A 25,932-nucleotide genomic window follows, 5' to 3' on the forward strand; every position below is an offset into this window, starting at 1 on the left:
TCCTCATGGTTACCCCCTAAGGTAGAAACTGGGAAGAAAAGTAAAGAAGGGAAACTGGGCTTTCAGGCTCTCAGTAGACAAGCAGGAGGTGGAACGAAGTCTCATTTCAAAGCGAAGCTTTGCATCGCCCTTCGCTTCTTGGCATCCTTGGGTAGAGCACCTGCTACGGGTGTTCAGTTTCCTTTCGCGATACCGTTCCTGCACAGACAAGGACACACTGCACCAGGAAGGCCACTCGTGTTGAGTCAAGGTTTCCAGCAGGAGGCACCCTCGTCGCGCCACATCCTAGATACCAGCCAGCTGCCCCAGCCCAGCATCCCGCCACTCGAACAATCAACCACGCGATTCGCCGGCAGCCGACTGTCCACTGAAGTTCCTCGGCACCGCCCCGCCGCCTCAGGGCTCCTCTGATTGGACGTGGCTGCATCCGGCGAGCCAATGGCTCGGCGGCGGCGGCAGGTTCCCGGAAGTGGCGGCCCGGCGAGGAAAACCTCAGCTTCCGCAGGCGGCGTGGGTTCGGGTCCGCCCGGCTGTGCTGGCGCTATGAGTTCCTTCAAGGGGCAGATGGCCGAGTACCCAACCATCTCCATAGACCGCTTCGACAGGGAGAACTTGAAAGCCCGCGCCTACTTCCTGTCCCACTGCCACAAGGGTGAGTGAGCGGAGCGTGGCGCGCCGCCCGCCCAGGGGACGCAGGCTGCCTGTGTTCTGGCCGCGCGGGGAAGCCGCCCGGGATGCTCGGGGGAGCTCGAGCAGCGGAGTGCAGGCTCCGGGAGGCCGGGGCCCAGACCAGCAGATGGACCTTGTCCCAGCCTGGCTCTTCGGCCTCTTTGAGGCTTTATTTCTTCATCTGTACGACGGAACGGAACCGAAACTTGGGCAGCCCCCCACCCTCCGGGCCCGTTTGACCAGGGATAACACTTGGGTTCTTTTGGTAGCTCTCCTAGCAGCGAAGAGTCAGAAGTCAGCGAGCATTCTTTCTTACTTCTTCCTTTACATCTTCGCTTCCATGTTATAAAGAAAACAAGTTTCAGAAGAAATCCCGCCCTACCCGCCCCCCAGTATTTATTATCAAGCAAGCGCCCGCACACACACTCAGACCTCGCGTCCGAAAGCTCTTGTAGTGCAAGCTCCCCCTCCTTTGAGGTGTTCTGCCCGCCTCCAATATAAAAATTTCGTTTAAGGGGAAGCAACCAGAACACTAAGATTTCACAGCTGCACACGGTAGGTGATCCCTAATCATTAGGGATTAGGCCCTAGTGATAAGGCCTGGAGGTTAGAGACTCCAAGTGAGGCCGGAGAGTCTCTAAAACGTTCTAACCGATCCCCAGAGCTGGAGGAGCCCTCATTTTGCAACCATTGGCCGTGTGTGTATCACCTGGTATGCCTGCGTTCGCGCTTTTGGGAAGTGCCTCTGCTTTCTTGCTCTAGTCTACGAATTTTCTCTCGTCAATGCGGAAAATCTGAATTTCGTCTCTTGATTTGTCAAATAGCACTGTGAGCCTTTTTGAGGGTCTTTCTACTTATTCTCCAGAATAACGTTTTTGGTTTTGGTGTGTTTTTCATTGTGAATCCCCTGCTGGGTGGAGATACCTCTGTTTCACCTTTTGTCTTGAGCGTTACTGGAGTTTCTGAACTCAGAATGTGCTTAGCCATGATGGACGTGTGGCGCAGGGGCTCGCCCGTGATGTCTACGAGTAGCGAGTTTGGAGAAGGAATCCCTCTAACGGAACCTGAAATCGTGATCATCTGTTTGTACGTTAAGCAAAAAACTGACTCCCTGTTATTGAGCAGTTTATAATCACTGTTTCTGTTCTCTAATGACATGTGAGTCTGTTTACTCAGCCTGAAAATAATCTCATCAAGGGAAGAACTCAGCTTCTGCTTTTCGAAATTTCCCACACTGCTTACTGGTAGTTTTTAACCTTTTTCAGAAACAGATTTCTTTGATGTGCTGTGGACTGAATTGTGCTGCCCCCCCCTTCAGATGTTGAAGCTGAAACCCCCATGTGACTGTATTTGGTGACTAGGTTTTTAGGAGGGAGTTAAAATTTAAATGAGCTGGATCCTAACTCATTAGGATTGATGGCCTTATGAAAAGAGGAATAGAGATTGCACCCTGTCCACACACTCTGAAGGGCCATCCGCAAGCCAGGAGGGGAAGTCTCACCAGAAACCAACCCTGGCTCCTTGAGCTTGGAATTTAGCCTCCAGAACTGTTAAGTTTTATGGTTTAAGCCACCTTGTCTGTGGTATTTTGTGTCATTCTGAACACACTGATACAGGATATCTGACAAAATCTGTGGCCTCTTTTGGTAGAAAAAAAATCACATTTTGATAGAACGTCTCATTCCATGGCCCACTCAGTCCTGCTTATGGACCATCTGAAACCCAGTCCTGGGCTCAGGGCAGGCTTTGCTAAGCATCAGTAAGGTCTGGAGGTCAGGAGGGGACCTGTGGCCTGATAGAGTAGCCCAGGGTTGGAGAAGACCCCATTAAGGGACAATTTCCAATGACTTAATTTGGTTTGAGAAAGCAAAAGGGCTCCGGAAAGGAGACTCTGGGTGCAGTCCTTGCAGCACCAAGTAAACTGGCCCAGGTTCTCTTGCTGGCAGCCTTGGAGGGGTCTCCGGTGGTCCAGGGCCGGTCCTGGGCTGGTCCTGGGCTGTCTTGATTAAAGCAGCCACAGAGGGCTGCCTGCTGATTTAGTTTGGGAGTATGGAACTGAGTCTTGATTCAGCCTCTATTTTGCCGTGGCACAAATTCTTTGGAAATCCCAACCAATGCCGCCAGAGGCCCTAAAAGCCTGGACTAGGAGTGATCTGAGGGGATTCACCCACTGAGGGGGCAGGCACAAGTCCAGTCAAGGTCTACTGTGGGGGGTGTGGCGACTGCATTGTTTTCTCTGGAGTTAAGGATCAGCACAGGTGATTGTGTTGAGGACTGTGTGTGTGTGTGTGTGTGTTTGGGTGGTAATTTGATTAATTAGGGTTTGTTGATTCACCTAAACTGAGAAGGTGTGGTCATTGCTATCTAGTCCTTCCCATGCTGGAGATTCAGAATGTATTAGAATGACTATGTTTAAAGGCTGTCTTTCTGTATGTGTTGCTTTGGAGGGCTGCAAAGCAGACCTGTGTGGATAGAAATGCCGCATCTTTCTACCCAGCAGTCACAGCAGGCTGAGAAGAGAATGAAACTCTTCTCATGCTGACCTAAGCCTAAACAAGTTCCAGATGGACTCACCTCAGTGCCTGGAACTGGATGGGTCACATAAAGTGGGCACGAAGGATGGTTGGATTAAAATGAAGGAAGAACATGAAAGAAAGTGCTGGAAGCAGTTCTGAAGTGAGTCTGGTCACTCATTCTTCTGTGGCTACTCAGAGTGATTTAGAATCTGTCCTAAGATGGAGGGGATTGTTCTTGTAAATGATGGCCAGAGATGGTCAGCTTGCAGTGGTTCTTGCCCTGTTTGCAGCTGTATTTGCCACCTGCAGAAGAGTCAGTAGCCCACACGAATCAGTTCTCTTATAAAGGTGAACCTCTTGGGGCACCTGGGGGCTCAGTTGCTTGAACGTCCAACTCTTGGTCTTGGCTCAGGTCATGATCTCGGGGTCATGGGATCCAGCCCAGTGTGGGGCTCCCTGCTCAGTGGGGAGTCCGCTTCAAGATTCTCTCCTCCCACACGGATGCAAAAATTCACACCAAAATACTAGCCAATAGGATCCAATAGTACATTAAAAGGATTATTCACCACGACCAAGTGGGATTTATTCCAGGGTTGCAAGGTTGGTTCAACATCCGCAAATCAACCAGTGTGATACAATACATTAATGAAAGAACAAGAATCATATGATACTCTCAATAGATGCTGAAAAAGCATTTGACAAAGTATAGCATCCTTTCTTGATCAAAACTCTTCACACTGTAGGGATAGAGGGCACATACCTTAATATCATCAAAGCCATCTATGAAAAACCTACAGTGAATATCATTCTCAATGGGGAAAAACTGAGAGCTTTTCCCCTAAAGTCAGGAACGTGGCAGGGCTGTCCATTATTACCACTGCTATTCAACATAGTACTAGAAGTCCTAAGCTTGGCAATCAGGCAATAAAAATAAATAAAAGGCATCCAAATCGACAAAGAAGAAGTCAAACTCTCACTCTTTGCAAGTAATATGATACTTTATGTGGAAAACCCAAAAGACTCCAAAACTGCTAGAACTCATACGGGAATTCAGTAAAGTGTCAGGATATAAAATCAATGCACATAAATCAGTTGCATTTCTATATACCAACAGCAAGTCATAGGAAAGAGAAATTAAGGAGTCAATCCCATTTACAATTGCACCCAAAACCATAAGATACCTAGGAATAAACCTAACCAAAGAGGCAAGGAATCTGTACTCAGAAAACTATAAAGTACTCATGAAAGAAATTGAGGAAGACACAAACAAAATGGAAAAATGTTCCATGCTTATGGATTGGAAGAACAAATATTGTGAAAATGTCTATGCTACCTAAAGCAATTTACACATTTAATGCAATCCTTATCAAAATACCATCAATTTTTTTTCAAAGAAATGGAACAAATAATCCTAAAATTTGTATGGAACCAGAAATGACCTCAAGTAGCCAGAGGAATGTTGAAAAAGAAACCCAAAGTTGGCAGCATCACAATTCCAGACTTCAAGCTCTGTTACAAAGCTGTCATCATCAAGACAGTATGGTACTGGCACAAAAACAGACACATAGATCAATGGAACAGAATAGAAAGCCCAGAAATGGACCCTTAACTCTGTGGTCAACTAATCTTTGACAAAGCAGGAAAGAATGTCCAATGGAAAAAAGACAGTCTCTTTAACAAATAGTGTTGGGAAAGACAGCCACATGCAGAAGAATAAAACTGGACCATTTCCTTACACCACACACAAAAATAGACTCAAAATGGACGAAAGACCTCAGCTTGAGACAGGAATCCATCAAAATCCTTTAGAACACAGGTAGCAACCTCTTTGACCTCCGCCGCAGCAATTTCTTCCTAGAAACATCGCCAAAGGCAAGGGAAGCAAAGGCAAAAATGAACTATTGGGACTTCATCAAGATCAAAAACTTTTGCATAGCAGAGGAAACAGTCAACAAACCAAAAGACAACTGATAGAATGGGCGAAGATATTTGCAAACAGCCTATCAGATAAAGGGCTACTATCCAAACTCTGTAAAGAACTTTTCAAACTCAACACCCAAAGAACAAATAATCCAATCAAGAAATGGGCAGAAGACATGAACAACATTTCTGCAAAGAAGACATCAGATGGACAACAGACACATGAAAAATGTGCTCAAAAAATTAATAAGTCTGGAAACGACAGATGTTGGTGAGGATGCGGAGAAAGGGGAGCCCTCCTACACTGTTGGTGGGAATGCAAGCTGGTGCAACCACTCTGGAAAACAGCATGGAGGTTCCTCATAAGGTTGAATATAGAGCTACCCTACAACCCAGCAATCGGACCACTGGGTATTTACCCTAAAGATACAAATGTAGTGATCTGAAGGGGCATGTGCACCTAAATGTTTATAGCAGCAATGTCCACAATAGCCAAACTGTGGAAAGAACCTAGATGTCCATCAACAGATGAATGGATAAAGAAGATGTGGTATATATACGCAATGGAATACCATGCAGGCATCAGAAAACCAAAATCTTCCCATTTGCAACGATGTGGATGGAATTAGAGGTTATTATGCTGAGTGAATTAAGTCAATCTGAGAAAGACGGTTATCATATGATCTCTCTAATATAAGGAATTTGAGGTGCAGGGCAGGAGGTCGTGAGGGGTAGGGAGGGGATAAAATGAAACAAGATGGGATCAGGAGGGAGACAAACTATAACAGACTCTTAATCTCATGAAACAAAATGAGGGTTGCTGGAGTGGAGCTGGGTGAGAGGGATAGGGTGGCTGGGTTATGGATATTGGGGAGGGTATGTGCTATGGTGAGTGCTGTGAAATGTGTAAGCCTGATGATTCACAGACATGTACCCCTGGGGAAATAATACATTGTATGTTAAAAAATATATATAGTAACCACACTCCAGGTTTAAAAAAAAGATTCTCTCCTCCCCCACCGTCCTCCCACTCACACATGAGTGTGCGTGCTCGCTCTCTCAAATAAAAGAAATCTTTAAAAAAAAAAAGTGAACCTCTCATATATTTTCTCTTAAAAGAAAGCTCGAAAAGAACAGACACCTTGCTTGGCCTAAGGAATCCTCTAAAAAAAAAATGTGCTTATAATTTTTGATTCTTTTGTTTTTAGATCACATGAAAGGATTAAGAGCCCCTACCTTGAAAAGAAGGCTGGAGTGCAGGTAATTTATTTTCCTCCTTATTTGTGTGTTTTTTAAGTAAACATTTTAATTGAGCTGTGACTGCTACACAGGGAAGTACATACATTGTAAGGGGACACAGTCAGATGAGCTTTTGTAGGTGAGCACATCTATGAAGCTTCCACCCAGATGGAGAAATAGAATAGGGCCCGTGTCCCAGAACAGAGCCCCATCACTCCTCCCAGTCAGTCCTTGTCTCAAAGGCATCATGTATTCTGACTTTTTGTCATCATGGTTTAACCTTGGCTGGTTGTGAACTTTGTAGAATCATACTAATTTGACACTTCTAGTTGTTTTCTTTCACTCGACTTTCTAATTGTACGATTCATTATGCTGTTGGGGGTAGCAGTAGTGTGTTCCTTTTCATTTCTTCCTGTGTGTGTAGTTCTGTTGCGAAGACAGTCATAATGTTTTTGGATCTTCAAGCTAAAGTACTGCGTTCTTTTCCTACAGTCCGCTTTGCCTAAATGTCAATTCCAAATCCCCAAGCTATGTATTGGAAAGAGCCCTGTTGACTCTTTAACTTCTGACCCAGTGGATGCCAGTCTTCTCTGCAAAGTGCTATCACGAGTCTGTGTTCGTGATGATCGGTAGCCTGTATTCACTGAGTACTTATATAAATGCCAGTCCTATGTGTTGTTTAGTTTGGCAGTTTCTTTGAGAGCCTGTGACAAGTCAGGCACTGTGCTGGACATTGAGGCTATACTAGTAACAACACAGATGAAAATCCCTGTCTTGGAGCCAACATCCTCATTAGATCCTCTTGATAACTTTTGAATAGATACCATTATTATTTCTATTTTGCAGATGAGGAAACTGAGGAACCAGAGAGGTTAAATTAGTTGCCCAAGGTCACGCAGCCAGTAAGTGGCAGGACCAGGATTTCAACCAGGTCTGTCTTATTTTTGAGCCCGTATATTAGTTATCTATTGCTGCGTAACAAATTACCCCCAAACTTAGTGACTTTAACCCACTAATCATATGTTCTCTTTCTCAGTTTCTGTGGGTTGGGAATGCTGACAGAGCACAGTCGGGGGTGCTGGTTTCTCCCTGGCTGGGTGTCCTAGGGGGACTGCCATTATCTGGGGCCCATCATTCAGTGTTTGACACCAAGGCTGAGAGGAATCAGGCAGCTGGGGCTTTTGGGCAACTCTGTCCCTGGAAAACTCTTCAGCATGGTGATTTCAAGGTAGCCGAACTTCTTAAATGGAGACTTGGGGCTTAAAAAGTGTATGTCCCAAGGGAGAGCTAGCAGGGAACCATGTAGCCTCCACAGTCCTGAGACCTCCCTCTGTCACTTGTCTCCCTCTGTTGGTTGAGGCAGTCACAAAGACAGGCTGAAGTGGGGGGGGGGGTTAAAATAGACCCCTCTGTCAGCAGAGGGATTTCCTTATCCATCTGTAAACAGAGCATGTGTGGTTGGGAATATATTAGTGTGGCCATCTTTGGAAAATACAGTCCATCACAGACTGTGTTCTTAACTCTAAGCCTTGTTTTTGAATTTAAAAATTTGAAAGCATCCCCACCCTTTTCCCTTCTTGAGAGGTAACTTCATGTGGTGGAATCGTTCCAGACATTCCTGATCAGGTACAAACATATATCTTTAAACTCAGAGTGATGGGGGACCCCCTTTTGAGGAAGTCAGAGGGCACAGTATATTCTCTTCTTTTGCTTCTTCCCTGTTGTTCCTCTGCACTCTTTTTTTTTTTTTTTTTTTTAATTTAATTTAAATTTTAAGGTGGGGCTCCTGGGTGGTGCAGTCTGTTAAGTGGCTGGCTCTTGATTTCAGCTCATGCCATGATCCCAGGGTCGTGATCCCACCGTTGTGGGATCAAGACCCCTTGTGGGCTCCACTCTCAGTGGGGAGTCGGCTTGAGATTCTCTCCCTCTCATTCACTCTTCCCTTTTCTCTTTCTCTCAAAATAAATTTTTTTCTCTCAAAATAAAATAAATAAATCTTTAAAAATAAATTTATTTTTAAGTAATCTCTGCTCCAAATGTGGGGTTCTGACTTACAGCCCCAAGATCCAGAGTCACACACTCGTACCGACTGAGCTGGCCAGGTGCCCCCTCTCCCACTTCTGTCTTGATGGGACCTAGATGGTTACAGGTGACGGCATGTGGGGAACTGTTCTGACACTTCTCGAGCCAGCTCAGTGTCTGAATGATTTGAGATAACTAATATGTGATGAAATGTATTTTTCTGGTCACCCAGATGGCTTGCTATGGATTGTACTGACCCAGCTTTTCTAAATTTCTTCTTTCAGCTTGAAGGTTTGCTTATACTGTTCGCCTGTTACTAAAGAGTTGTTGTTAACTAGCCCGAAGTACAGATTTTGGGAGAAACGAATCGTAAGTTTTATTTTTTTATGACACTAATTCTTTACCTCAAGGGGAAATATTTTTCAAGGCCGATTAAACAAAGCATTGGGATTATTCAAAGCCCAGTTAGTCCTACACTGTATTTATCCACATTAATTACTGTATTGATGTTTAGTCTTTGTAATTCCTCAGTTTAGAAGAGGCCAACATTTTGTTGTTGCAGATTTGTATTTCTTGTCCATCAGTGGCTTGATCTCAGGTCTTAGTTTTGTTGGTTTAATTTCATTAACTCTTGCTAAATTGCATTTTAATTAGCAATAATCACACCTCGGATAAACCTCATTGGCTACAATACTGCCACTGTGTAAAGCTGCTAAGTTGCATTTTAATACTGCAGAGTGTGAAATGTTTAACACAACTGATAAATCCTATTACTTAGGTCATGACATAGTTTAGGAAAAATGAACACATCTTATGGGTTATGATAAAGGGATAACAACTGGAATAAAAATAGAGTGGACAACTTTGAATCTGACAGAATAAAATGGATCTGTCCAATGGAAAGCATATAGTGAAGGGAGAAACAAAGGAATGGTATATGGAAAATGTAAGATGCTAGGAAAAGTCCTATTATAACAGTAATTACTAGTTAATTTCCTAACTAATGATTTTCTCAGTTTAGGTTACGGGAAAAAAAAGGAAAGTTCCAATAGTCTTAGTCTACAAGAGGTTTAGATTAAACAAAAGGATAAATGCAAGTTGAAATGGAGTTAAAAAAAAACAAAAAAAGGGAAAGGTGTACTAAATAATTAGAAGCTAAAAAATCCAGAGTGGCAGTTTTTTTTGTCATACAAAATAGAATCGAAGGTAAAAAGAGATCTTGTTCCCAAGAGGATGTTATTTATTGTCGGAAGGAGCAATGGATCAAGAAGATTTGAACTTAACATGCAATTGACAGACATGCAATTGACAAACTGGATAAAGTCCTCACTGATCCCCCAGTACTTGATCAGAGAAAGAGAAGCGCTGGGGAAATACAGTTAGCGTGCACTCTGTGGTTTAAACCTTAAGTCATTGTGGGATCTGGCAGAGAAGGCCGAACAAGTGTCACAGTCTGTTTGATATTTGCCTGCTGCTGGCTTTCAGCTCTCACATCCTCTTTCCACTTCTGCCCCACATTTGGGCAGGCTGATTTAAAAAAAAAAAAAAAAGCCTTGGGGCCCCTGGGGGGTTCAGTCAGTTAAGCATCTGCCTTTGGCTCAGGTCATGGTCGCAGGGTTTGGGATCAAGTCCTGCATCGGGCTCCCTGTCAGGAGGGAGACTGCTTCTCCCTCTCCCTCTGCCTGCCGCACCCTCCTCCTCTTTCTCTGTCAAATAAATTAAAAAATCTTAAAAAAAAAAAAAAAAAGCCCACCCCCTCCCTTGGCGCTGACGTGAAGTTCGAACCATGGGAGCCCAGGCACACCCCCCCAACCACAATAAAAACCAGGGCCACTCACTGCTCCTGTCTCTGGGGTGTGGGGAAGAGCCACTTCCTCCCAGCTGGGGCACTGCTCTACTCTGCAGAACCTCCCACAGTGTGGGAAAAACAGTGTTTTCACACCCTGTTGTTGCACGTGTAGCACATTCCGGCTCGACCTCTGACCGTAATTGGGGTGGGGTCCATCCCCACTCCACAGAGTGGCCCAACACTAAGGCTGTTACCTCAACCTGGTATTAGGCCTGAGGTTGCCATGGACCTGCAGGTCAGCGGCAGGAAGCCGAGTGGAGAGAGAAGTGGAGAAGGGCAGAGATGGGCTGGAACCCACAGGGAAGCCTGGAACCCCTGTCTCGCACTCTCCCCAACCTGGCTAGTGCTGCAGCCCCCTGGTGCTACTGAGTGCCACACTCCTGGCCCAGGCCTTTGAGAAGCTGAAGGTGGGGTCACTGCAGTCCTGTCCTGTCTGCCAGCTGAGCCAGCAGGTGCTCGTACTTGAGCTGGTAGATCTTCTGGCTGCCGGTTCACTTTGGCCTTCCAGATCTCACACAGCGGTTTCCTGTGGCCAGTGCCAACCTGGAGGTATGTGTGGAGGGGACCTCTGGGACAGTTGCAGTGAAGCAAAGTCAATGGAGTACGAGGCCACCTCTCAGTCTAAGAGCAGCTAGGACACTCAGTGCTTGTAGCTCTAGCGCTTCACACACCACTCACAGAAACTGAAAGAGGGGGGCACCCGGGAGGTGCAGTCAGTTAAGAATCTGCCTTCGGCTCAGGTCATGATCCTGGGGTTCCGGGATCGATCCCCACATCAGGCTCCCTGCTCAGCGGGGAATCTGCTTCTGTCATTCTCCCTGCTTGTGCTCTCTCTGTCTCTCTCAAATAAATTAAAACAAACAAACAAAAAACTGAAAGAGGAAGGAAGCAGGAAATAAGATAGATTTGAAGGGCTTGATTAATAAATGTGAACTAATAGCAATCGGAGGCACCCAAAGGGAAAGCAAGATCTTTGGTATATAGGAAACATTTATAATTGACCATGTGCTGTGTCACAAAAGTAGGAAATCCTACTGGTCTGTTCTCTGAGTACAATGCGGTGTTGCTGAAATCCTAAATAAAAGGAGAGCTAAAATCATCCCACACATGGGAACTGAAGTACTAAGCAACCTTTAGGTTAAAGAGGAAATTGTAAAGAAAAGCATGTAATACTTAGAATTGATGGACAGTGAGAACACGACATGTCAAAATATGTGTAACACAGCTAAATTAGCGCTTGGAGGGAAATTGACAGCATTGAGTACATTTCTTAGAAAACAAAGACCAGAATTACATGGAAATGGTCTTCAACTCAGTAGGAAGGGAAAGGAGCAACAAAGCAAATCTAAGGATATGGGAAAGAAGGAAATAATTAAGGCAAAAGGACAAGTTATCAATACAGAGACCAACAACTACCACAGAAAATAAAAGGCAAGATTAACAAAAGTAAAAGCTCATCTTCAGAGGAACAGAAATAGATTTCTGCCAAGATTAAAAAAAGATGCAGGGGCGCATGGGTGAGATGGGTGGCTCAGTTGGTTGAGCAGCTGCCTTCAGCTCAGGTCATGATCCTGGAGTCCCAGGATTGAGTCCTGCATCGGGCTCCCTGCTAAGCGGGGGTTCGGCTTCTCCCTCTGCCCCTCCCCCTGCTCATGGTCTGTCTCTCTCTTTCTCTCAGTCTCCCTCTCAAATGAATAAATAAAATCTTTTAAAAAAAGATGCATATAGGGCACCTGGGTGGCTCAGTGGGTTAAGCCTCTGCCTTTGGCTCAGGTCATGATCTCAGGGTCTTGGGATTGAGTCCTGCATCGGGCTTTCTGCTCAGCAGGGAGCCTGCTTCCTTCTCTCTCTCTCTCTCTCTCTTTCTGCCTATCTACTTGTGATCTCTCTCTCTGTCAAAAAAAAAAAAAAAGATGCATATAAAAATACAGAATGATAAAAGGAAAGTATTAATAGTAGCAATGCATTTTTTGAAAATTAATGATAGTATATTTGATAATTTAGGCAAAGTGGATACCTGGCTAAGTAGGAAAATACCAAATTGAGGCAAGAAAACTGGAAAACTTGAATAAGTAAACATTGAAGAAATTAAAACAACTTACAAAGATCTCTTCTTCAATAAGCCCCAGGTCCAGATGGTTTTATAGGTGCATTTTGCCAAATGTTCAAAGGACAAATAATCCCCATACTGGATGAATTTTTGTGGGATATAGTAAAGAGAGAAGCTGCTCGACCTTGTTGGCAGAATTGATAATGATAGTGCAAGGAGGAGAGAAGCCATTTCGTGTATGACCACGTGAACAGCCTGATTAAGCTAACTGAATCTCAGAGTAGCAAAAAAGTGCATTGTGAACACAGTCCAGTGTGTTTACTCTGGAATGCAAGGATACATATATATATATTTTTTAAAGATTTTATTTATTCACTTGACAGAGAGAAATCACAAGCAGGCAGAGAGGCAGGCAGAGAGAGAGGAGGAAGCAGGCTCCCCGCTGACCAGAAAGCCCGATGTGGGGCTCGAACCCAGGACCTGGGATCACGACCCGAGCCGAAGGCAGCGGCCCAACCCACTGAGCCACCCAGGCGCCCCAAGGATACATATATTTTTAAGATTTTATTTATTTATTTGAGAGAGAGAGTACGAGTTGGGCCCTGTGGGGGTGCAGAAAGAAGCAAACTCCCCACTGAGCAGAGAGCTGGACACAGAGCTCAATCCTAGGACCGGGAGATCATGACCTGAGCCGAAGGCAGACGTTTAACCAACTAAACCGCCCAGGCGCCCCCAGAATGCAAGGATATTTTTAACACCTGAATCTCAGTTACTCTAAGTTTTAGGATATCTGTGGACTGAAAAGATGAATTGTGTGCACTGATTCATCAACTACCTACTGAATGCCCCTCATGCAAGTTGCTGTCGTAGTAAAATGGGCCAGGCCACCTGGGAGCCCCTTGAGGCAGCCTGAATCTGAACAAGGCCAGCACCTCGTGGGCAGATCCAGGCTGCGTTCTGCAGCGAGAAGCCTCAGCATGCAGAGCATGTGGCCATGTGTGTTACCGAGGCTCAAGTTCAGAGGGAGCAGGCAGTGGGAAGACAGGGACGGGGAGTGACGGGAGAAGAATTGAATTCATGGAAATAGAATTGCTGTGTCAAAGGACATGTAAGTTTAGGAGGCATTTAACCAACGTTGCCACATCAGCCACAGGAAAGGCACTATGTTAGTTAGCTCTATCCTGTCTTCAAGCTGTTAAAACATTTGGTATTGTGGAGTCCGAAATTACGACTCAGAGAGTCCTAGTAACTTCTAAGTCTTTTTTTGTGTGTGTGTTGGAGATGGCAGAACCATGTAAATCCATGAAAAACTGAAAACACTGAGTATGATAGTACATATGATCTCTTATTTTAATAGATATCCATTGAAATAGAAACTCCTACCCAGATACCTTTAGTTGATGAAGCATCAGGCGAGGTAAGTAAATACTAAATATAATTTTAAAAAATTATTATTTAATAACCTGATTGTTATTCTCTGTGATTTTGAGTGCTGCTCTTACCATAAATGAAAGTTATAGTAATTGGATGACTTGTAGAGGGAAAATATATATGTATATATTTGTGTTGTATTTCTTTTCTACATGGTAGTCTACAAGGTAGACTTTGACTTCTGTGTGAATTGCTCTTTTTTAGTATATTACCTACTAATGATGAGAACTCCAGTTGTTAATATTACTGCATGATGTCATTGTCACTTTAATTACATTTATTACGATATTCAGGATATAATATGGTGCTTAGTGCTTTTGTAGCAAATACATGTATTTGTGATTTTCTTATTTTCTGAATCATTTCTTATGGAAGAAACAGTGTCCACGTGGATCCAGTATATTTTTTGTCCTTAAATTTAGAAACAGGTACTTTTGCGTTGTGAATATTTAATAATAAGCAAGATTATGGACCTACCTTTTATTTATTTATTTTTTTACCTCAAATTCTTCCTAGGGCCAGAAGTATTTTCCTACTGTCTGGGAAATCTAGGTAGGATTAGTTCCACGGCCGGGTTATAACCTGCCCTTCCGAAACGTTGAACTCCGAAGGGTGTCCGTCATTTCTCCAGGATCAGGCAGGGGCTGACTTCGCCTCTCCTCTCTGGAGAAGATCAGCCTGTGAAGTAGTCCTCACCAAATTGTTCAGCAAGGGAGGGCTTCAGGACTGGTTGGGGCCGGTTAAAAAGGAGGGGAAAAGGACAGCCTGAAGGTTCCCAGATGCTGTGCTGACCTCAGTTAGAGAGTGCTCGACTCCCCCGATTGCCTCACTGTCTTGCCACTTATGTTGGCGAAAGACTAGAGCTCCTCCTGTTGACTGGAGTCTGGCGGTCCCACTCTGGTCCTGGGTTTATTCTTCATGCACCATAGCTTTGTGTTGTGTCTCCAGAACTAACCATGGGACCTTGCTCTACTGGGGCCATCGGAATGAATGACCTTAGACTTCTGGGAGAAATTGCCATTCTCACGTAGTGAGCCGATGTGTCCTAATACTGGGACAGTACTTGTAGAATGGTGACTTGGGGCCAGACGACAGCAGGCTTTTTTTTTTTTTTTAGTTGAATAATAGCTTTATTGAGATGTCATTCATATACTGTACAGTTCTCTCCATTAAAAATGTATAATTCAGTGGCTTTTCATATATTCACAGAGTTGTGTATTTACCACCACAGTTCTTTTTCGAATATTTTCATCACCCACAAAGAAACCGTGTACCCATTAGCAGTTATTCCCTACTTCTCCCTCCCCCAGCCCATGGCAACCACTACTCTAGTCTGCAGGACTGGCCTGTTCTGGACATCTCCTATCAAGGGAATCGTACTGGACGTGGTCTTTTATGACTCACCTCTTTCACTTTGCATAATGGTGTCAAGGTTTATCCATGTTGTAGTATGATGTGAGGGTTTCATCTCTTGCCGTGGCCCAAATAACATTCCGCTGTATGGGCAGATCACGTCCTGTTCACGTGCTCATCAATTGAGCGACATTTAGGCTTCTTCTACTTGCTGGCTAGTATGAGCGGTGCCACTGTGGACACGCAAACCCAGGTTTTCATGTGGTTGTCCGTTTTCATTCCTCTTGTGTGTAGCTCAGAGTCGAATTGCTGGGTTACACTGTCGCTGCGTTTAACTGTCATTCTGTGGGCAAGGATTTCACGCGTCTCCAGGATTTGGTGCGTGAGGAAATGAGGAAAGGCATACCACATTCTTGAGAAGTACCTGAATCTGTTCGATTAAGGAGAGCTGGGTCCTCATGATAACTTCTATTATTATTATTTTTTCTTTATTTTCTTTTTAGAAGGAAGAGGTTGTTGTGACTCTCTTACCAGCTGGTCATTGTCCAGGATCAGTTATGTAAGGGGGCTCATCTCTTTTGCCGTTTTCTTACACATAGATCTATGTCGCGTTTGTAGAAATAAATGTTTAGGGTCTAAAAAATAATATGTGTGGGGAGATTACTTCTTGAATATGTAGATGGGAGATTACTTCTTGAATACGTAGATGGTAATTTCTTTAATCTTTGTTTCCAAATTGAACTTGGGGAATTGAGGTGAAGATCAAGTTGGAAATGTGGCTTTCTTACAATGGAAGTCTTCAGTGGCCATTTCTCTGTTGACTTTGAATTTTCCTGTCCCATGGATTTTTCTCTCCAGGAGTAGTGGAGAGTGCTAACACGTTTCAGGGGATGTCTGTTGGAAATGCAGTAGTACAGTCCATAATGTTTTCTAACCGCTCCCCCCCTGCCCCCTGAGAAAAGGTGGTGGCTGAATGCCTGGTATGGTGTAGAGCTATTAAAATCCCACTAATACCGTATTGTAGGTGGCTATGTTTGGCAGGAAACATTTGCTATGGGTTTAGTGTGTTTTTGCTTTATGAGGATGTTGTATGAGACTTAGAAGTCACCAAGATCTATTTCCTTCTCAGGTTTTTATTTCAGGGCAATAATGGAACAGTCTTGTACACGGGAGACTTCAGATTGGCAAAGGGAGAAGCTGCTAGAATGGAGCTTCTGCACTCTGGGGGCAGGTACTGGACTTTATGTAATTCCTTTTTCTTTTCTTTCTTTCTTTCTTTCTTTCTTTCTTTCTTTCTTTCTTTCTTTCTTTCTTTTTTTAAGAGAGAGAGTGTGCATGAGCAGGGAAATGGGGAAAGGGCAGAAGGAGAGAGAAGGAGAGAATTCCAAACAGACTCCACACCCAGCACAGAGCCCAATGCGGGGCTCCATCTCATGACCCTGAGATTATGACCTGAGCGGAAATCAGAAGTCGGGTATTTAACTGACAGAGACCCCCAGGTGCCCCAGACTTCATGTAATTCTTGAATGGGGGACTGAATCATCTAAAAAGTTTTACTGCTCCTTTCTTCCCAAATATAAGCCTTTGTTTCAATTGAAATCGAAGTTTGTTATATTCGTGACTGTAAAGCAAAATTTTCTTCTTGGAATGGGGTGATGGTGACATTCTGTATGTTGATTGGGGGCAGTAGTTATGTGAATTTGTCAAAATTCACTGAACCATCTTTACAAAATCTGTGTAATTTATTGTGTGGAAATCATTTCCCAAAAAAGTTGATTTAACAAAAAATTTCCAAAAATTCAATAGAACACCCTCTAAGATTACTGAGAATTTAAACTTTACGTATATTTTATTTAACATTAGATGGTTAACACCAATTGTTATTGTGTTTTTGTTTTTTTTTTCCCTAGAGTGAAAGACATCCAGAGTGTATACTTGGATACTACTTTCTGTGATCCAAAATTTTATCAGATTCCTAGTCGAGTAAGTCTCCCCGGAGAAATGGGCATGGTAACCAGGGTGTGGCTGTCTATTTCTAGTAGGAAGTTTCTAGAATAACATGTCAGATCATAATCGTCCCATAATTAATTCACATTAATAACATGATTGTTGTGAGTGCAAAGGGTGAGTGATGTTCTTAAAAGTGGTAAATGCCTTTTAAAATTCCTGCCCAGGAGGAGTGTCTGAGTGGAATAGTAGAGCTGGTTCGAGGCTGGATCACTCGGAGTCCGTACCATGTCGTGTGGCTGAACTGCAAAGCAGCTTATGGGTATGAGTACCTGTTCACCAACCTAAGTGAAGAATTTGGAGTCCAGGTACAGTGATGGCTTTTTCTTTTCTGTTGCTCCTTCCATCCTTCCAGCCTCTCCTTTCCTCCCCATCCCTGCCCCCCAAAAACCAACCGCAGTAGCAGAGGGAAGCAGCCCAGGAAAGGGCGTGGGTTGGGGGCTTGGGTGGCTCAGTTGGTTAAGCGTCTGCCTTCGGCTCAGGTCTAGATCTCAGGGTCCTAGGATCGAGCCCCACATCGGGCTCTCTGCTCAGTGGGGAGCCTGCTTCTCCCTCTCCTTCCACCTCACTCCTTGCTTTTGCACTCTTTCTCTCTTGGGTCAAATAAACAAGTAAAATCTTTAAAAAACAAAACAAAACAAAAAACAAACAAAAAAAGGGCATGTGTGACGGGGGTTGGCAGCCCCTGTGGAGTGAGAGGTCATCTCCGTTTGTTCATATCCTCATGGGAGGAGCCGACTGCGGCCGTGTGGCTGGGAATGGCTGTGGCGAAATGTCCCGTAGGGGAAGTATTTTTTTTCAAGTATTTTTTATGACTGGGGGTCATAAAATAGATGTAGTGATCTGAGTGTATTGCTTGTAATCCGAGTAATTATCATTTTGTGACCGCTCACATAGAGAATGAGACACGTGCATTTACATACGTGTATACGTATGTGCACTGGGTTGCGCTGGGAAACCTATTTCTTACTGCGGGTCCTGGTCCCGGTGTGTGGAAACCGCTGTCCTAGAGCTCAGAAGCTTCAGGGCAGGCTGGGAGGGAGTTTTATTTCACCCGTCCCTTCCTCAGGGCTCGGTGCTGGGCTCTCAGACGGAGCGGCCGAGCCTGGGGCTCCTGCTCTTGTCCCCTGAGAGAAGACGGAGTTCTGGCAATGACCCTGAATAAAACAGAGTGTTGGGGCGAGTTAGACATTTAAGTTCCACTCTGTTTTGTACCTTTTTTTTTTTTTTTAAGATTTTTAGATTTTTTATTTATTTGACAGAGAGAGATCACAAGTAGGCAGAGAGGCAGGCAGAGAGAGAGGAGGAAGCAGGCTTCCCACTGAGCAGAGAGCCTGATGCGGGGCTCAATCCCAGGACCCTGGGATCATGACCTGAGCCGAAGGCAGCGGCTTTAACCCACTGAGCCACCCAGGCGCCCCTGTTTTGTACCTTTTAACATTGATCCCCCATCCAGCAAACTTGTGCCAAGTCAGTGTCATTCAGTAAAATGAAAAAGATCTAGCTTTTCTGCATATGAAATTAAAAAAATTCTTCCCCCCTCCCTTTGTAAGTCTTGACTCCCTCTGTCCTCCTTTCCTTAATTTTTTCCTTCCTTGGGTCCCTCTGTCAAAATACATTGGTATAAAGTTGTGAATTCTCCTTTTTGAGAAGGATTTGCTTTCATTCTGAGATTGTCATTCCTGGTTTTTTTGGTGTTAAAATGGCCTTTTAAATTAAAATCACACAAAATGAGAGCGAATACTTCTTATTTGTGCTATTTCACAGTCCCCGTATCAGTTTAGGTACATGTTACTTACTTTGAAGAGGAGAGTCTTTTAAAACGGATACACTGGTTAAACAATTTAAAATGTATCAGCCTTAAAATTTTAAAAGTGGGAGCGCCTGGGTGGCTCAGTGGGTTAAGCCTCTGCCTTTGGCTTGGGTCATGATCCCAGGGTCCTGGGATCGAGCCCCGCATTGGGCTCTCTGCTCACCAGGGAACCTGCTTCCTCCTCTCGCTCTCTGCTTACTTTGATCTCTGTCAAATAAATAAATAAAATCTTAAAAAAAAATTTTTTTTTTTAAAGTGGCTAAGCTTCCCCCCACAACCCCCGCATCTGTCCTTCCCCTTTTAGTCCCATAAAGGGGTGTGTTGTAAGGGGGGGGGTCTGGGTCTCTGCTTCCTCCTCCAGCTGTGTTCCCCCTAAAACTGCCCTTAACTCATATGGCATGTTGGGGGTGTGTCTCCACAAGTCAGTGATTCTTGGTTACTCACTGCAGTATACCCAGTATTTAGAATAAAACTTGACCTGTAGCAGGTGCACAATAAATATGAATTGAATGACTCTTGGCAGATTGAAGGACAGTAGAGTTGACCCTTGAACAACATGGGTTTGAACCACATGGGTCCATTTATTTATTTATTTATTTTAAAGATTTTATTTATTTATTTGTCAGAGAGAGAGGGAGAGAGAGTGAGCGAGCACAGGCAGACAGAGTGGCAGGCAGAGGCAGAGGGAGAAGCAGCTTCCCTGCCGAGCAAGGAGCCTGACGTGGGACTCAATCCCAGGACGCTGGGATCATGACCTGAGCCGAAGGCAGCCACTTAACCAACTGAGCCATCCAGGCGTCCCACACATGGGTCCATTTATATGTGGATTTTCTTTGATAAATACAGTATTGTATCATATATAGTACTGTGTGGTGACAGATGGTGGCCACACTTGTGAGCACAGCATAACCTAGAGAGTTACAGTGTTGTCCAATCACTGTGTTGTACACCTGAAACTAATGTAACTTCGTGGGTCAACTGTACTTCAGTAAAAAAAGAAAAACAGTGCATACTCTAAGTGTATTTTCTCTTATGATTTTCTGAGTAGCATTTTTTTAGTTTGCTTCATTGTAAGAATACAGTATGTGATACATAACAGAATGTGTGTCAGTTGACTGTTTATGGTATTGGTAAGGGGGCTATTAGCTTTTAAGTTCTTGGGGAGTAGAAGGTCATGGGGATTTTTGACCGTGTGGGGGTTGGCGTCCCAACCCCTGTGTTGTTCGGGGCCCGTTGTATTAGCACGATTCAACGAGGTTCTCACCAACTGAGTCTCTAGAATGTTTTAGTGCCATCACCTATCGGCACTAATGCTGACTGGTGGGAATATGGTTTCTGTCCTTTGCCTCCTGACATCCCGGCATATTACCAGTGTGCACTGAAATAGCTACTTAACTAGGTTTTTGTTTTGTTTTAAAGCTTTTATTTATTTGGGGAGCGGCACATGCAGACTTGGTGCTGAGGGGGAGCCTGACATGGGGCTCGATCCTAGGTGCCCCTCCAAAAACCAAGTTTTAAGAAAGAAGAAACTTCACTAACTGGATGATTTGCCTCGCAGCATCACCCTTGAACAGTTTTTTTTTTTTTTTAAAGTAGGAAATACAATTCAGATAATATGCTTGTATGTCTTATTTTGCTCAGATTCACGTGAACAAACTAGACATGTTTAGAAACATGCCGGACATTCTTAATCATCTCACAACAGACCGCAGCACTCAGATCCATGCCTGTCGCCATCCAAAGGTGCGGAGTAAATTGCTTTTCTGATTGTGGGTGTGATGCATGGAAAACAGAATTTTAGGTTCGGAAGGGAGCTCTGAAATCCCATATTCTAGGCCCTTCAGTTTACAGATGTGGAAACCGAGGCTGAGAGCCTCCGGTGTTACCCCAGGCCACACAGCTAGACGTCACTGTGTTCCATTGCCATAGATGGCATGGCAGTAAACAGACACGGATCCCCTTCGTTTTTTAATGAAATAAATCCATGTGCATTTGATACATGTTTACTTGTAATGAACTACATGATGAGTAATGTATTTATAATGAGATTAGTAATATGTTAGAGCTTATAACTTAATGTTTACAATCCATCGTTACTTATATTTGAGATTCATGACCTATGTGCACGTTCATAAATTATTTTTCTTCTACTCATTTGAGATAAATACTTAGATATAACTTTGCTTCATCCTTTGAAATGTTTTTAGGTATTGCTGGTCCGTTTCAGATGAGTGTTTTTTTAGTGTTTTCTAACTCATTTGTAATTCATTTGCGAAGGCCACCATAGAACTCCCTTCACTTATTAAATGCTCTTCTGTTATTAAAGGTCAGGTATTAAATTTTGCATTTGCCCTTAACATTTTTTTTTTCCTCTCAATTTATATAGTCAGTTGGGCATCACTAATCCTAAATCAGGATCTTCAGAGGTGGGGGTGTGCATGGCTATGATTTTCCTCTAAATTTTTAAAATATCTGAATATTTAAATGCTGAGTGATTTTTATTTAACACTGCTTTTATTTAGTGAGTCAGTCATTGTGGTAGTAATATTTGCTCCATTGCCAAAATCCCTAAAGTATACTTGCTCAGCCCTAAATAAAGGATAATTTAAAAACAAAACAAAACACCAACAACAAATTCTTATCTATAACGTGGAATATTCTACTTGTAGGAGAACTACAAGGTAAGAAGTTATCTTGATGATTGGTAAGCTGTATATCATAACCCGAGTCATGGATTTATTTCATCCTTTTGTGGGTGTCTCAACACACACACACACACACACACACACACACACACACACACCCCTCACTGAATTCACGGTTGGATCAAAATCACATAGACTCAGAATAGCAACTGTTTTATCTCTTTCTTTTCGGACTGTTAGTCTTTGGTCCTCACAAGCCCTGTAAATCTTTTAATTGGCAGGTTTCTCTTTGTTCTGAGTTTTCTTACATCCCACAAAGTAACTGTGTTTCTGTCACCCCTGTCACTTCCCACATGGCTAATTGCCTTGGAACACTCCTTCAGGCAGCGTCCCGTAGCCTCAGGAATACTGCCTGCAGCCCCAGAGCCCTGGTGCGCTCCCTGGCGCCCCCTCCTCCGCAGGACCCGCACCTAAGGCTCCCTGATGGCCTTTGATTGGGACTGAGCAGTAATGGTTTTGCAGGACCCCGATCCGAACATGACATCTTCGGGAAAATAGTCCCATTGTTTTTCAGCCATTTATTTATTTACTTATTATTTATTTTTAAAGATTTTATTATTCATTTGACAGAGAGACAGCAAGAGAGGAAACACAAGCAGGGGCAGTGGGAGAGAGGGAGAAGCAGGCTTCCCGCTGAGCAGCGAGCCCAGTGCAGGGCTTGATCCCAGGACCGTGGGATCATGACCTGAGCCGAAGGCAGATGCCTAACGACTGACCCACCCAGGCACCCCATTTTTCAGCCTTTAAAAACACTTTTGTTACTTTTTCCTCCAACTTTATTTTGAAAAAAATTGGATGTTTGGCCCGTATTCATTCTCCCTGGTTGTGTAGTTGTGTCCTTTTCAGCATGCGAAGGGCGAGCCGGGCGTCCCGAGTGAAAGTCAGGTGTGTGTTGCCATCACTGTGGCCTCTTTTGTCTCTTGATGTAGATCAAGCCTCCAGCCTTTTGCTCTTCTCTCAGGACATTGATATTTTCGAAGAGACCAGGCTAGTCATTTGGCAGAGTGGTCCTAAATTTGGAATTATCTGATTGTCTCCTTAGATCTACTTTTTTATTTCATTATAAGCATTTGTTTTTGAGACCCTGTGTACAAACATATTTGTTGAAAGCATTGAACTGCTTTTCTGTTTTTAGGCAGAGGAGTATTTTCATTGGAATAAATTACCTTGTGGAATTATTTCCAAAAATAAAATCCCACTCCACACAATCAGCATTAAACCATCCACTATGTGGTTTGGAGAAAGAACCAGAAGAACAAATGTCATTGTGAGGTAAGAAAGCAACCTGTGTTTTGAGACAAATCTTGCTTTTTGAGGTAATGTATCTGATTTATTTTAGTTTTGTTTGTTTCTTTTTAAAGGTTTTATTTATCATGGTGCCTGGGTGGCTCAGTGGGTTAAGCGTCTGCCTTCAGATTGGGTCATGATCTCAGGGTCCTGGGATCGAGCCCCGCATCGGGGTTCCCTGCTCAGCGTGGATGCTTCTCCCTCTCCTGCTCCCCCTGCTTGTGCTCATGCATGCTCTCTGTCAAATAAATAAATAAATAAAATCTTTTAAGAAAATAACAATTTTATTTATTTGAGAGCGAGGGAGGGAGTGAGAGGAGGAACAGTGGGAGGGTCAGGGGGGCGAGAGCAGCAGATTCTCTGCAGAGTGGGGAGCCTGATGTGGGCTGATCAGGCCCGCAGAGCTGGAGGCAGATGCTTAACTGACTGAGCCACCCAGGAGCTCTGATTTAGTTTAGTTTAAATGCAGTGTACCCTAACCCACAGAGGAGGATATACTATAATCATGGGGAATAACCTCCGACATTTAAACCTGTTTAAAGAGGTTCTACTTCCAAACCTACCTAATGGCCAATGCCGTTAGCTGGGATTTCCTGAGGTCTTTTCCGGCCAGGTGGCTGGAGAGTGAAGGCATCTTGCTTGGCAGGGAGTGGGGATCTGCCGTCGTGGGGGATAGAAGCCCTTGGTGGAGTAGAGGAGCACCGTAATGATCATCGTTTTTTGGCAATACTTCCTTAATATTGGGTATTCAGAATGTCTACAAATATTTCTGCTTCTGGAAAGAGTTCCCTCTTATCCTAGGGAGAAACCCTTGGTTGTGGGGTGATTTCATATTGGAATAGACTAAGTGGGAAGGCCTGAAATTGAGAACTTTGCTTAGTTTTGATAAGTGACCTTTTCATTTTATGTTTTCTTTTCCTTTAGGACTGGAGAGAGTTCATACAGAGCTTGTTTTTCTTTTCATTCTTCCTACAGTGAGGTAAGAGGATCGATCCCATGTACTCAGAACCCTGTTGCCAGCTGCTTTGCCAGCCCCTTCCTGTTTGACAGCAGTAGTGGTCCCTTTGGCGACCAGGGGCTTCTCTTTTCCTACTGCTTAAGATTTGGTGTGGCTTTTTCCAAAGAAATTCAGGGAAAATATCAGTAGGTGAGCTATGTTTACTGAGTAATAGAGGAAATTGGCTATTATCAGCTGTCTTCAGCCTAAACATTGAAGAATACTGATGATTAAGGGTTTCTTCGCATCTTGCTTCCTGCATGTATTTTAACTTTCCCGCTTCAGTTCTGTTCACCTGTCATAAGAGGATCATAAATCTTACATAATGGAGTATTACAAATGAAATCTCACACGGGCAGCCTTAAGGTGCTGTCCAGATTTCTGTCCTCTTCCCAACTTGGATTGTGTCAAAAAAACTGTTTAAAAAATAGTCCTGAATATTTGGCAGGGGGAAAGAACAAAGGTGATTGAGGTAGAGACCTTGTTCTTAGGAAGGACATATATACTGGAATTACCCAGCTTAAGAAGGGTTATTAAATGGTTTTGTTAGGATCCTTTTTATTTTTCCCTTTTCTTTAACTGGCCAACATGTAAAACATGATTATTTCAGATGTAGAGTTCAGTAATTCCGCTGTTGCATTGTTAGGATCCTTTTTATACAGGAAATTGACCTCCTCACTCAAGTGGGAACATGTTATGTGTGATGTATTTGCAAACTCCTTGTGCATTTCTAAAGTAAATGCTAGCATCTTAAAAGTGCTGAGTTTTAGTAATTTCATGTACATATCAGGAGAAAAAGGTATATAAAGTCAGACCATCACATATAATGACCATTTCGGCACTTAAAAATTGATTTCCCTGATAACTATTATTTTTGTATCTGGGATACATGGATACAGCCCTGCAGCAGTGAGCCGTGGACGTGTTAATGATTTGAACAGGTGGATTCTTCCAGAGCTCCAGGTAGTGGCTTTCTTACCAAGTCAGCTGTAGTATTGTAAATGATTCCTTATCTTATTATCAAAGTATCATAATGACCTCTCTATTAAATGACTGACCTTAACTTTCAGGTACAAATAGGTTATGTGAGAGTATCTTGGAAGGAACTCATTGTGCTAGTATAATGTAGTTGATGTGTTTTCCTCATTTTATCCTGAAATCTCAAATTGTTGTCAGAGCCTCCTCCTAGGGGTTTGTCTTTGGTTTGGCATCTGGCTCAGCATCAGGGTTGATGAAAATCCCTGCTGGGACGTTATGCAGTTACCCCCCCAGGAAGGAGATATTCCCTGATGCTTGAGTGGAGAGATGAAGCAGATGAGCCCCCCTGCCCTGCTGTTGGCCGGCCACACTCCCCCCTAGATTAGCACTAGTGACCGCACCCATAGAGGGTCACCTTGAACTCCATGTGGTCATCTTCTCTCAGGGTGGTGGTGAGGAGACAGGCTTTCCTGAAAAGTGCTCTAAATAATAGGCCTATCCTAAGTATAGATCATGTTGAAATACATTTAAAAACATAAATCGTCAGTTTTTAAAAAGTAATGATTTTAGAGCGTGCACTTGAGGGGGGGGGGGTGGGGGCAGAGGGAGAGGGAGGGAATTTCAAGCAGACTCACTGCAGAGGCGCACATGGGGCTCGATCTCATGACCCTGAGATCATGACGTCAGCCGAAACCAAGAGTTTTCAGCTCTATCAAGTGAGCACCCCAGGTGCCCCATAAATAGTTCCTGTCAGTTTTTATTCTGAATACAGCAGATCCTCCTTTTTGTGGATTCCTTATTTACAGGTTTGCTTGCTCACTAAAATTTGCTCATGACCCCAGATTAATAGACGCGGTGCTGCGTGGTTGCTTGCAGACATGCCCAACAGAGTGGTGAGAAGCGGGAGACCCCGGACATGCTATTTCCAATTTAGGCCGTAAAAGGGGGTGCTCTGCCCTCTCCGCTGGGCTCATAGGTCAACAGGGGCCCTTTTGCAGTCAGTTTAGTGCTTCATTGTACACGTTTCTGTGCTTTCTGTTGGGGATTTCACTGTTTTAAGTGGCCCCCAAGTGCAGTGCTGGGGTGCTGTGTGTGT

The 25,932-nt window shown here is 43.8% G+C and overlaps 1 protein-coding gene and 1 pseudogene across 5 annotated transcripts in view; one reads left to right on the plus strand and one right to left on the minus strand.

Moving 5' to 3' along the window:
• The first annotated feature begins 485 nt into the window (after positions 1-485).
• DCLRE1C (DNA cross-link repair 1C) overlaps positions 486-25,932 on the plus strand; it is a 40,442-nt gene continuing 14,995 nt past the window's right edge. For 2 of the 5 annotated variants that reach the window (XM_047742687.1, XM_047742692.1), the window contains exons 1-11: positions 486-652; positions 6,314-6,365; positions 8,651-8,735; positions 13,623-13,682; positions 15,553-15,608; positions 16,179-16,280; positions 16,960-17,032; positions 17,224-17,364; positions 20,511-20,612; positions 22,710-22,846; positions 23,786-23,840. In XM_047742687.1, the coding sequence (XP_047598643.1) occupies positions 544-652; positions 6,314-6,365; positions 8,651-8,735; positions 13,623-13,682; positions 15,553-15,608; positions 16,179-16,280; positions 16,960-17,032; positions 17,224-17,364; positions 20,511-20,612; positions 22,710-22,846; positions 23,786-23,840 (972 nt within the window). In that variant the 5' untranslated portion in view covers positions 486-543. Of the gene's footprint in view, positions 653-6,313; positions 6,366-7,190; positions 7,276-7,380; positions 7,573-8,650; positions 8,736-13,622; positions 13,683-15,552; positions 15,609-16,178; positions 16,281-16,959; positions 17,033-17,223; positions 17,365-20,510; positions 20,613-22,709; positions 22,847-23,785; positions 23,841-25,932 lie in introns of those variants that run through there. The other 3 variants (XM_047742688.1, XM_047742689.1, XM_047742690.1) reach the window with 3 other exon arrangements.
• LOC125108046 (uncharacterized) lies at positions 8,985-9,077 on the minus strand (annotated as a pseudogene).

The sequence above is a fragment of the Lutra lutra genome, chromosome 8 (assembly GCF_902655055.1).
Source record: "Lutra lutra chromosome 8, mLutLut1.2, whole genome shotgun sequence".
NCBI classification, from domain to species: Eukaryota; Metazoa; Chordata; class Mammalia; order Carnivora; family Mustelidae; genus Lutra; species Lutra lutra.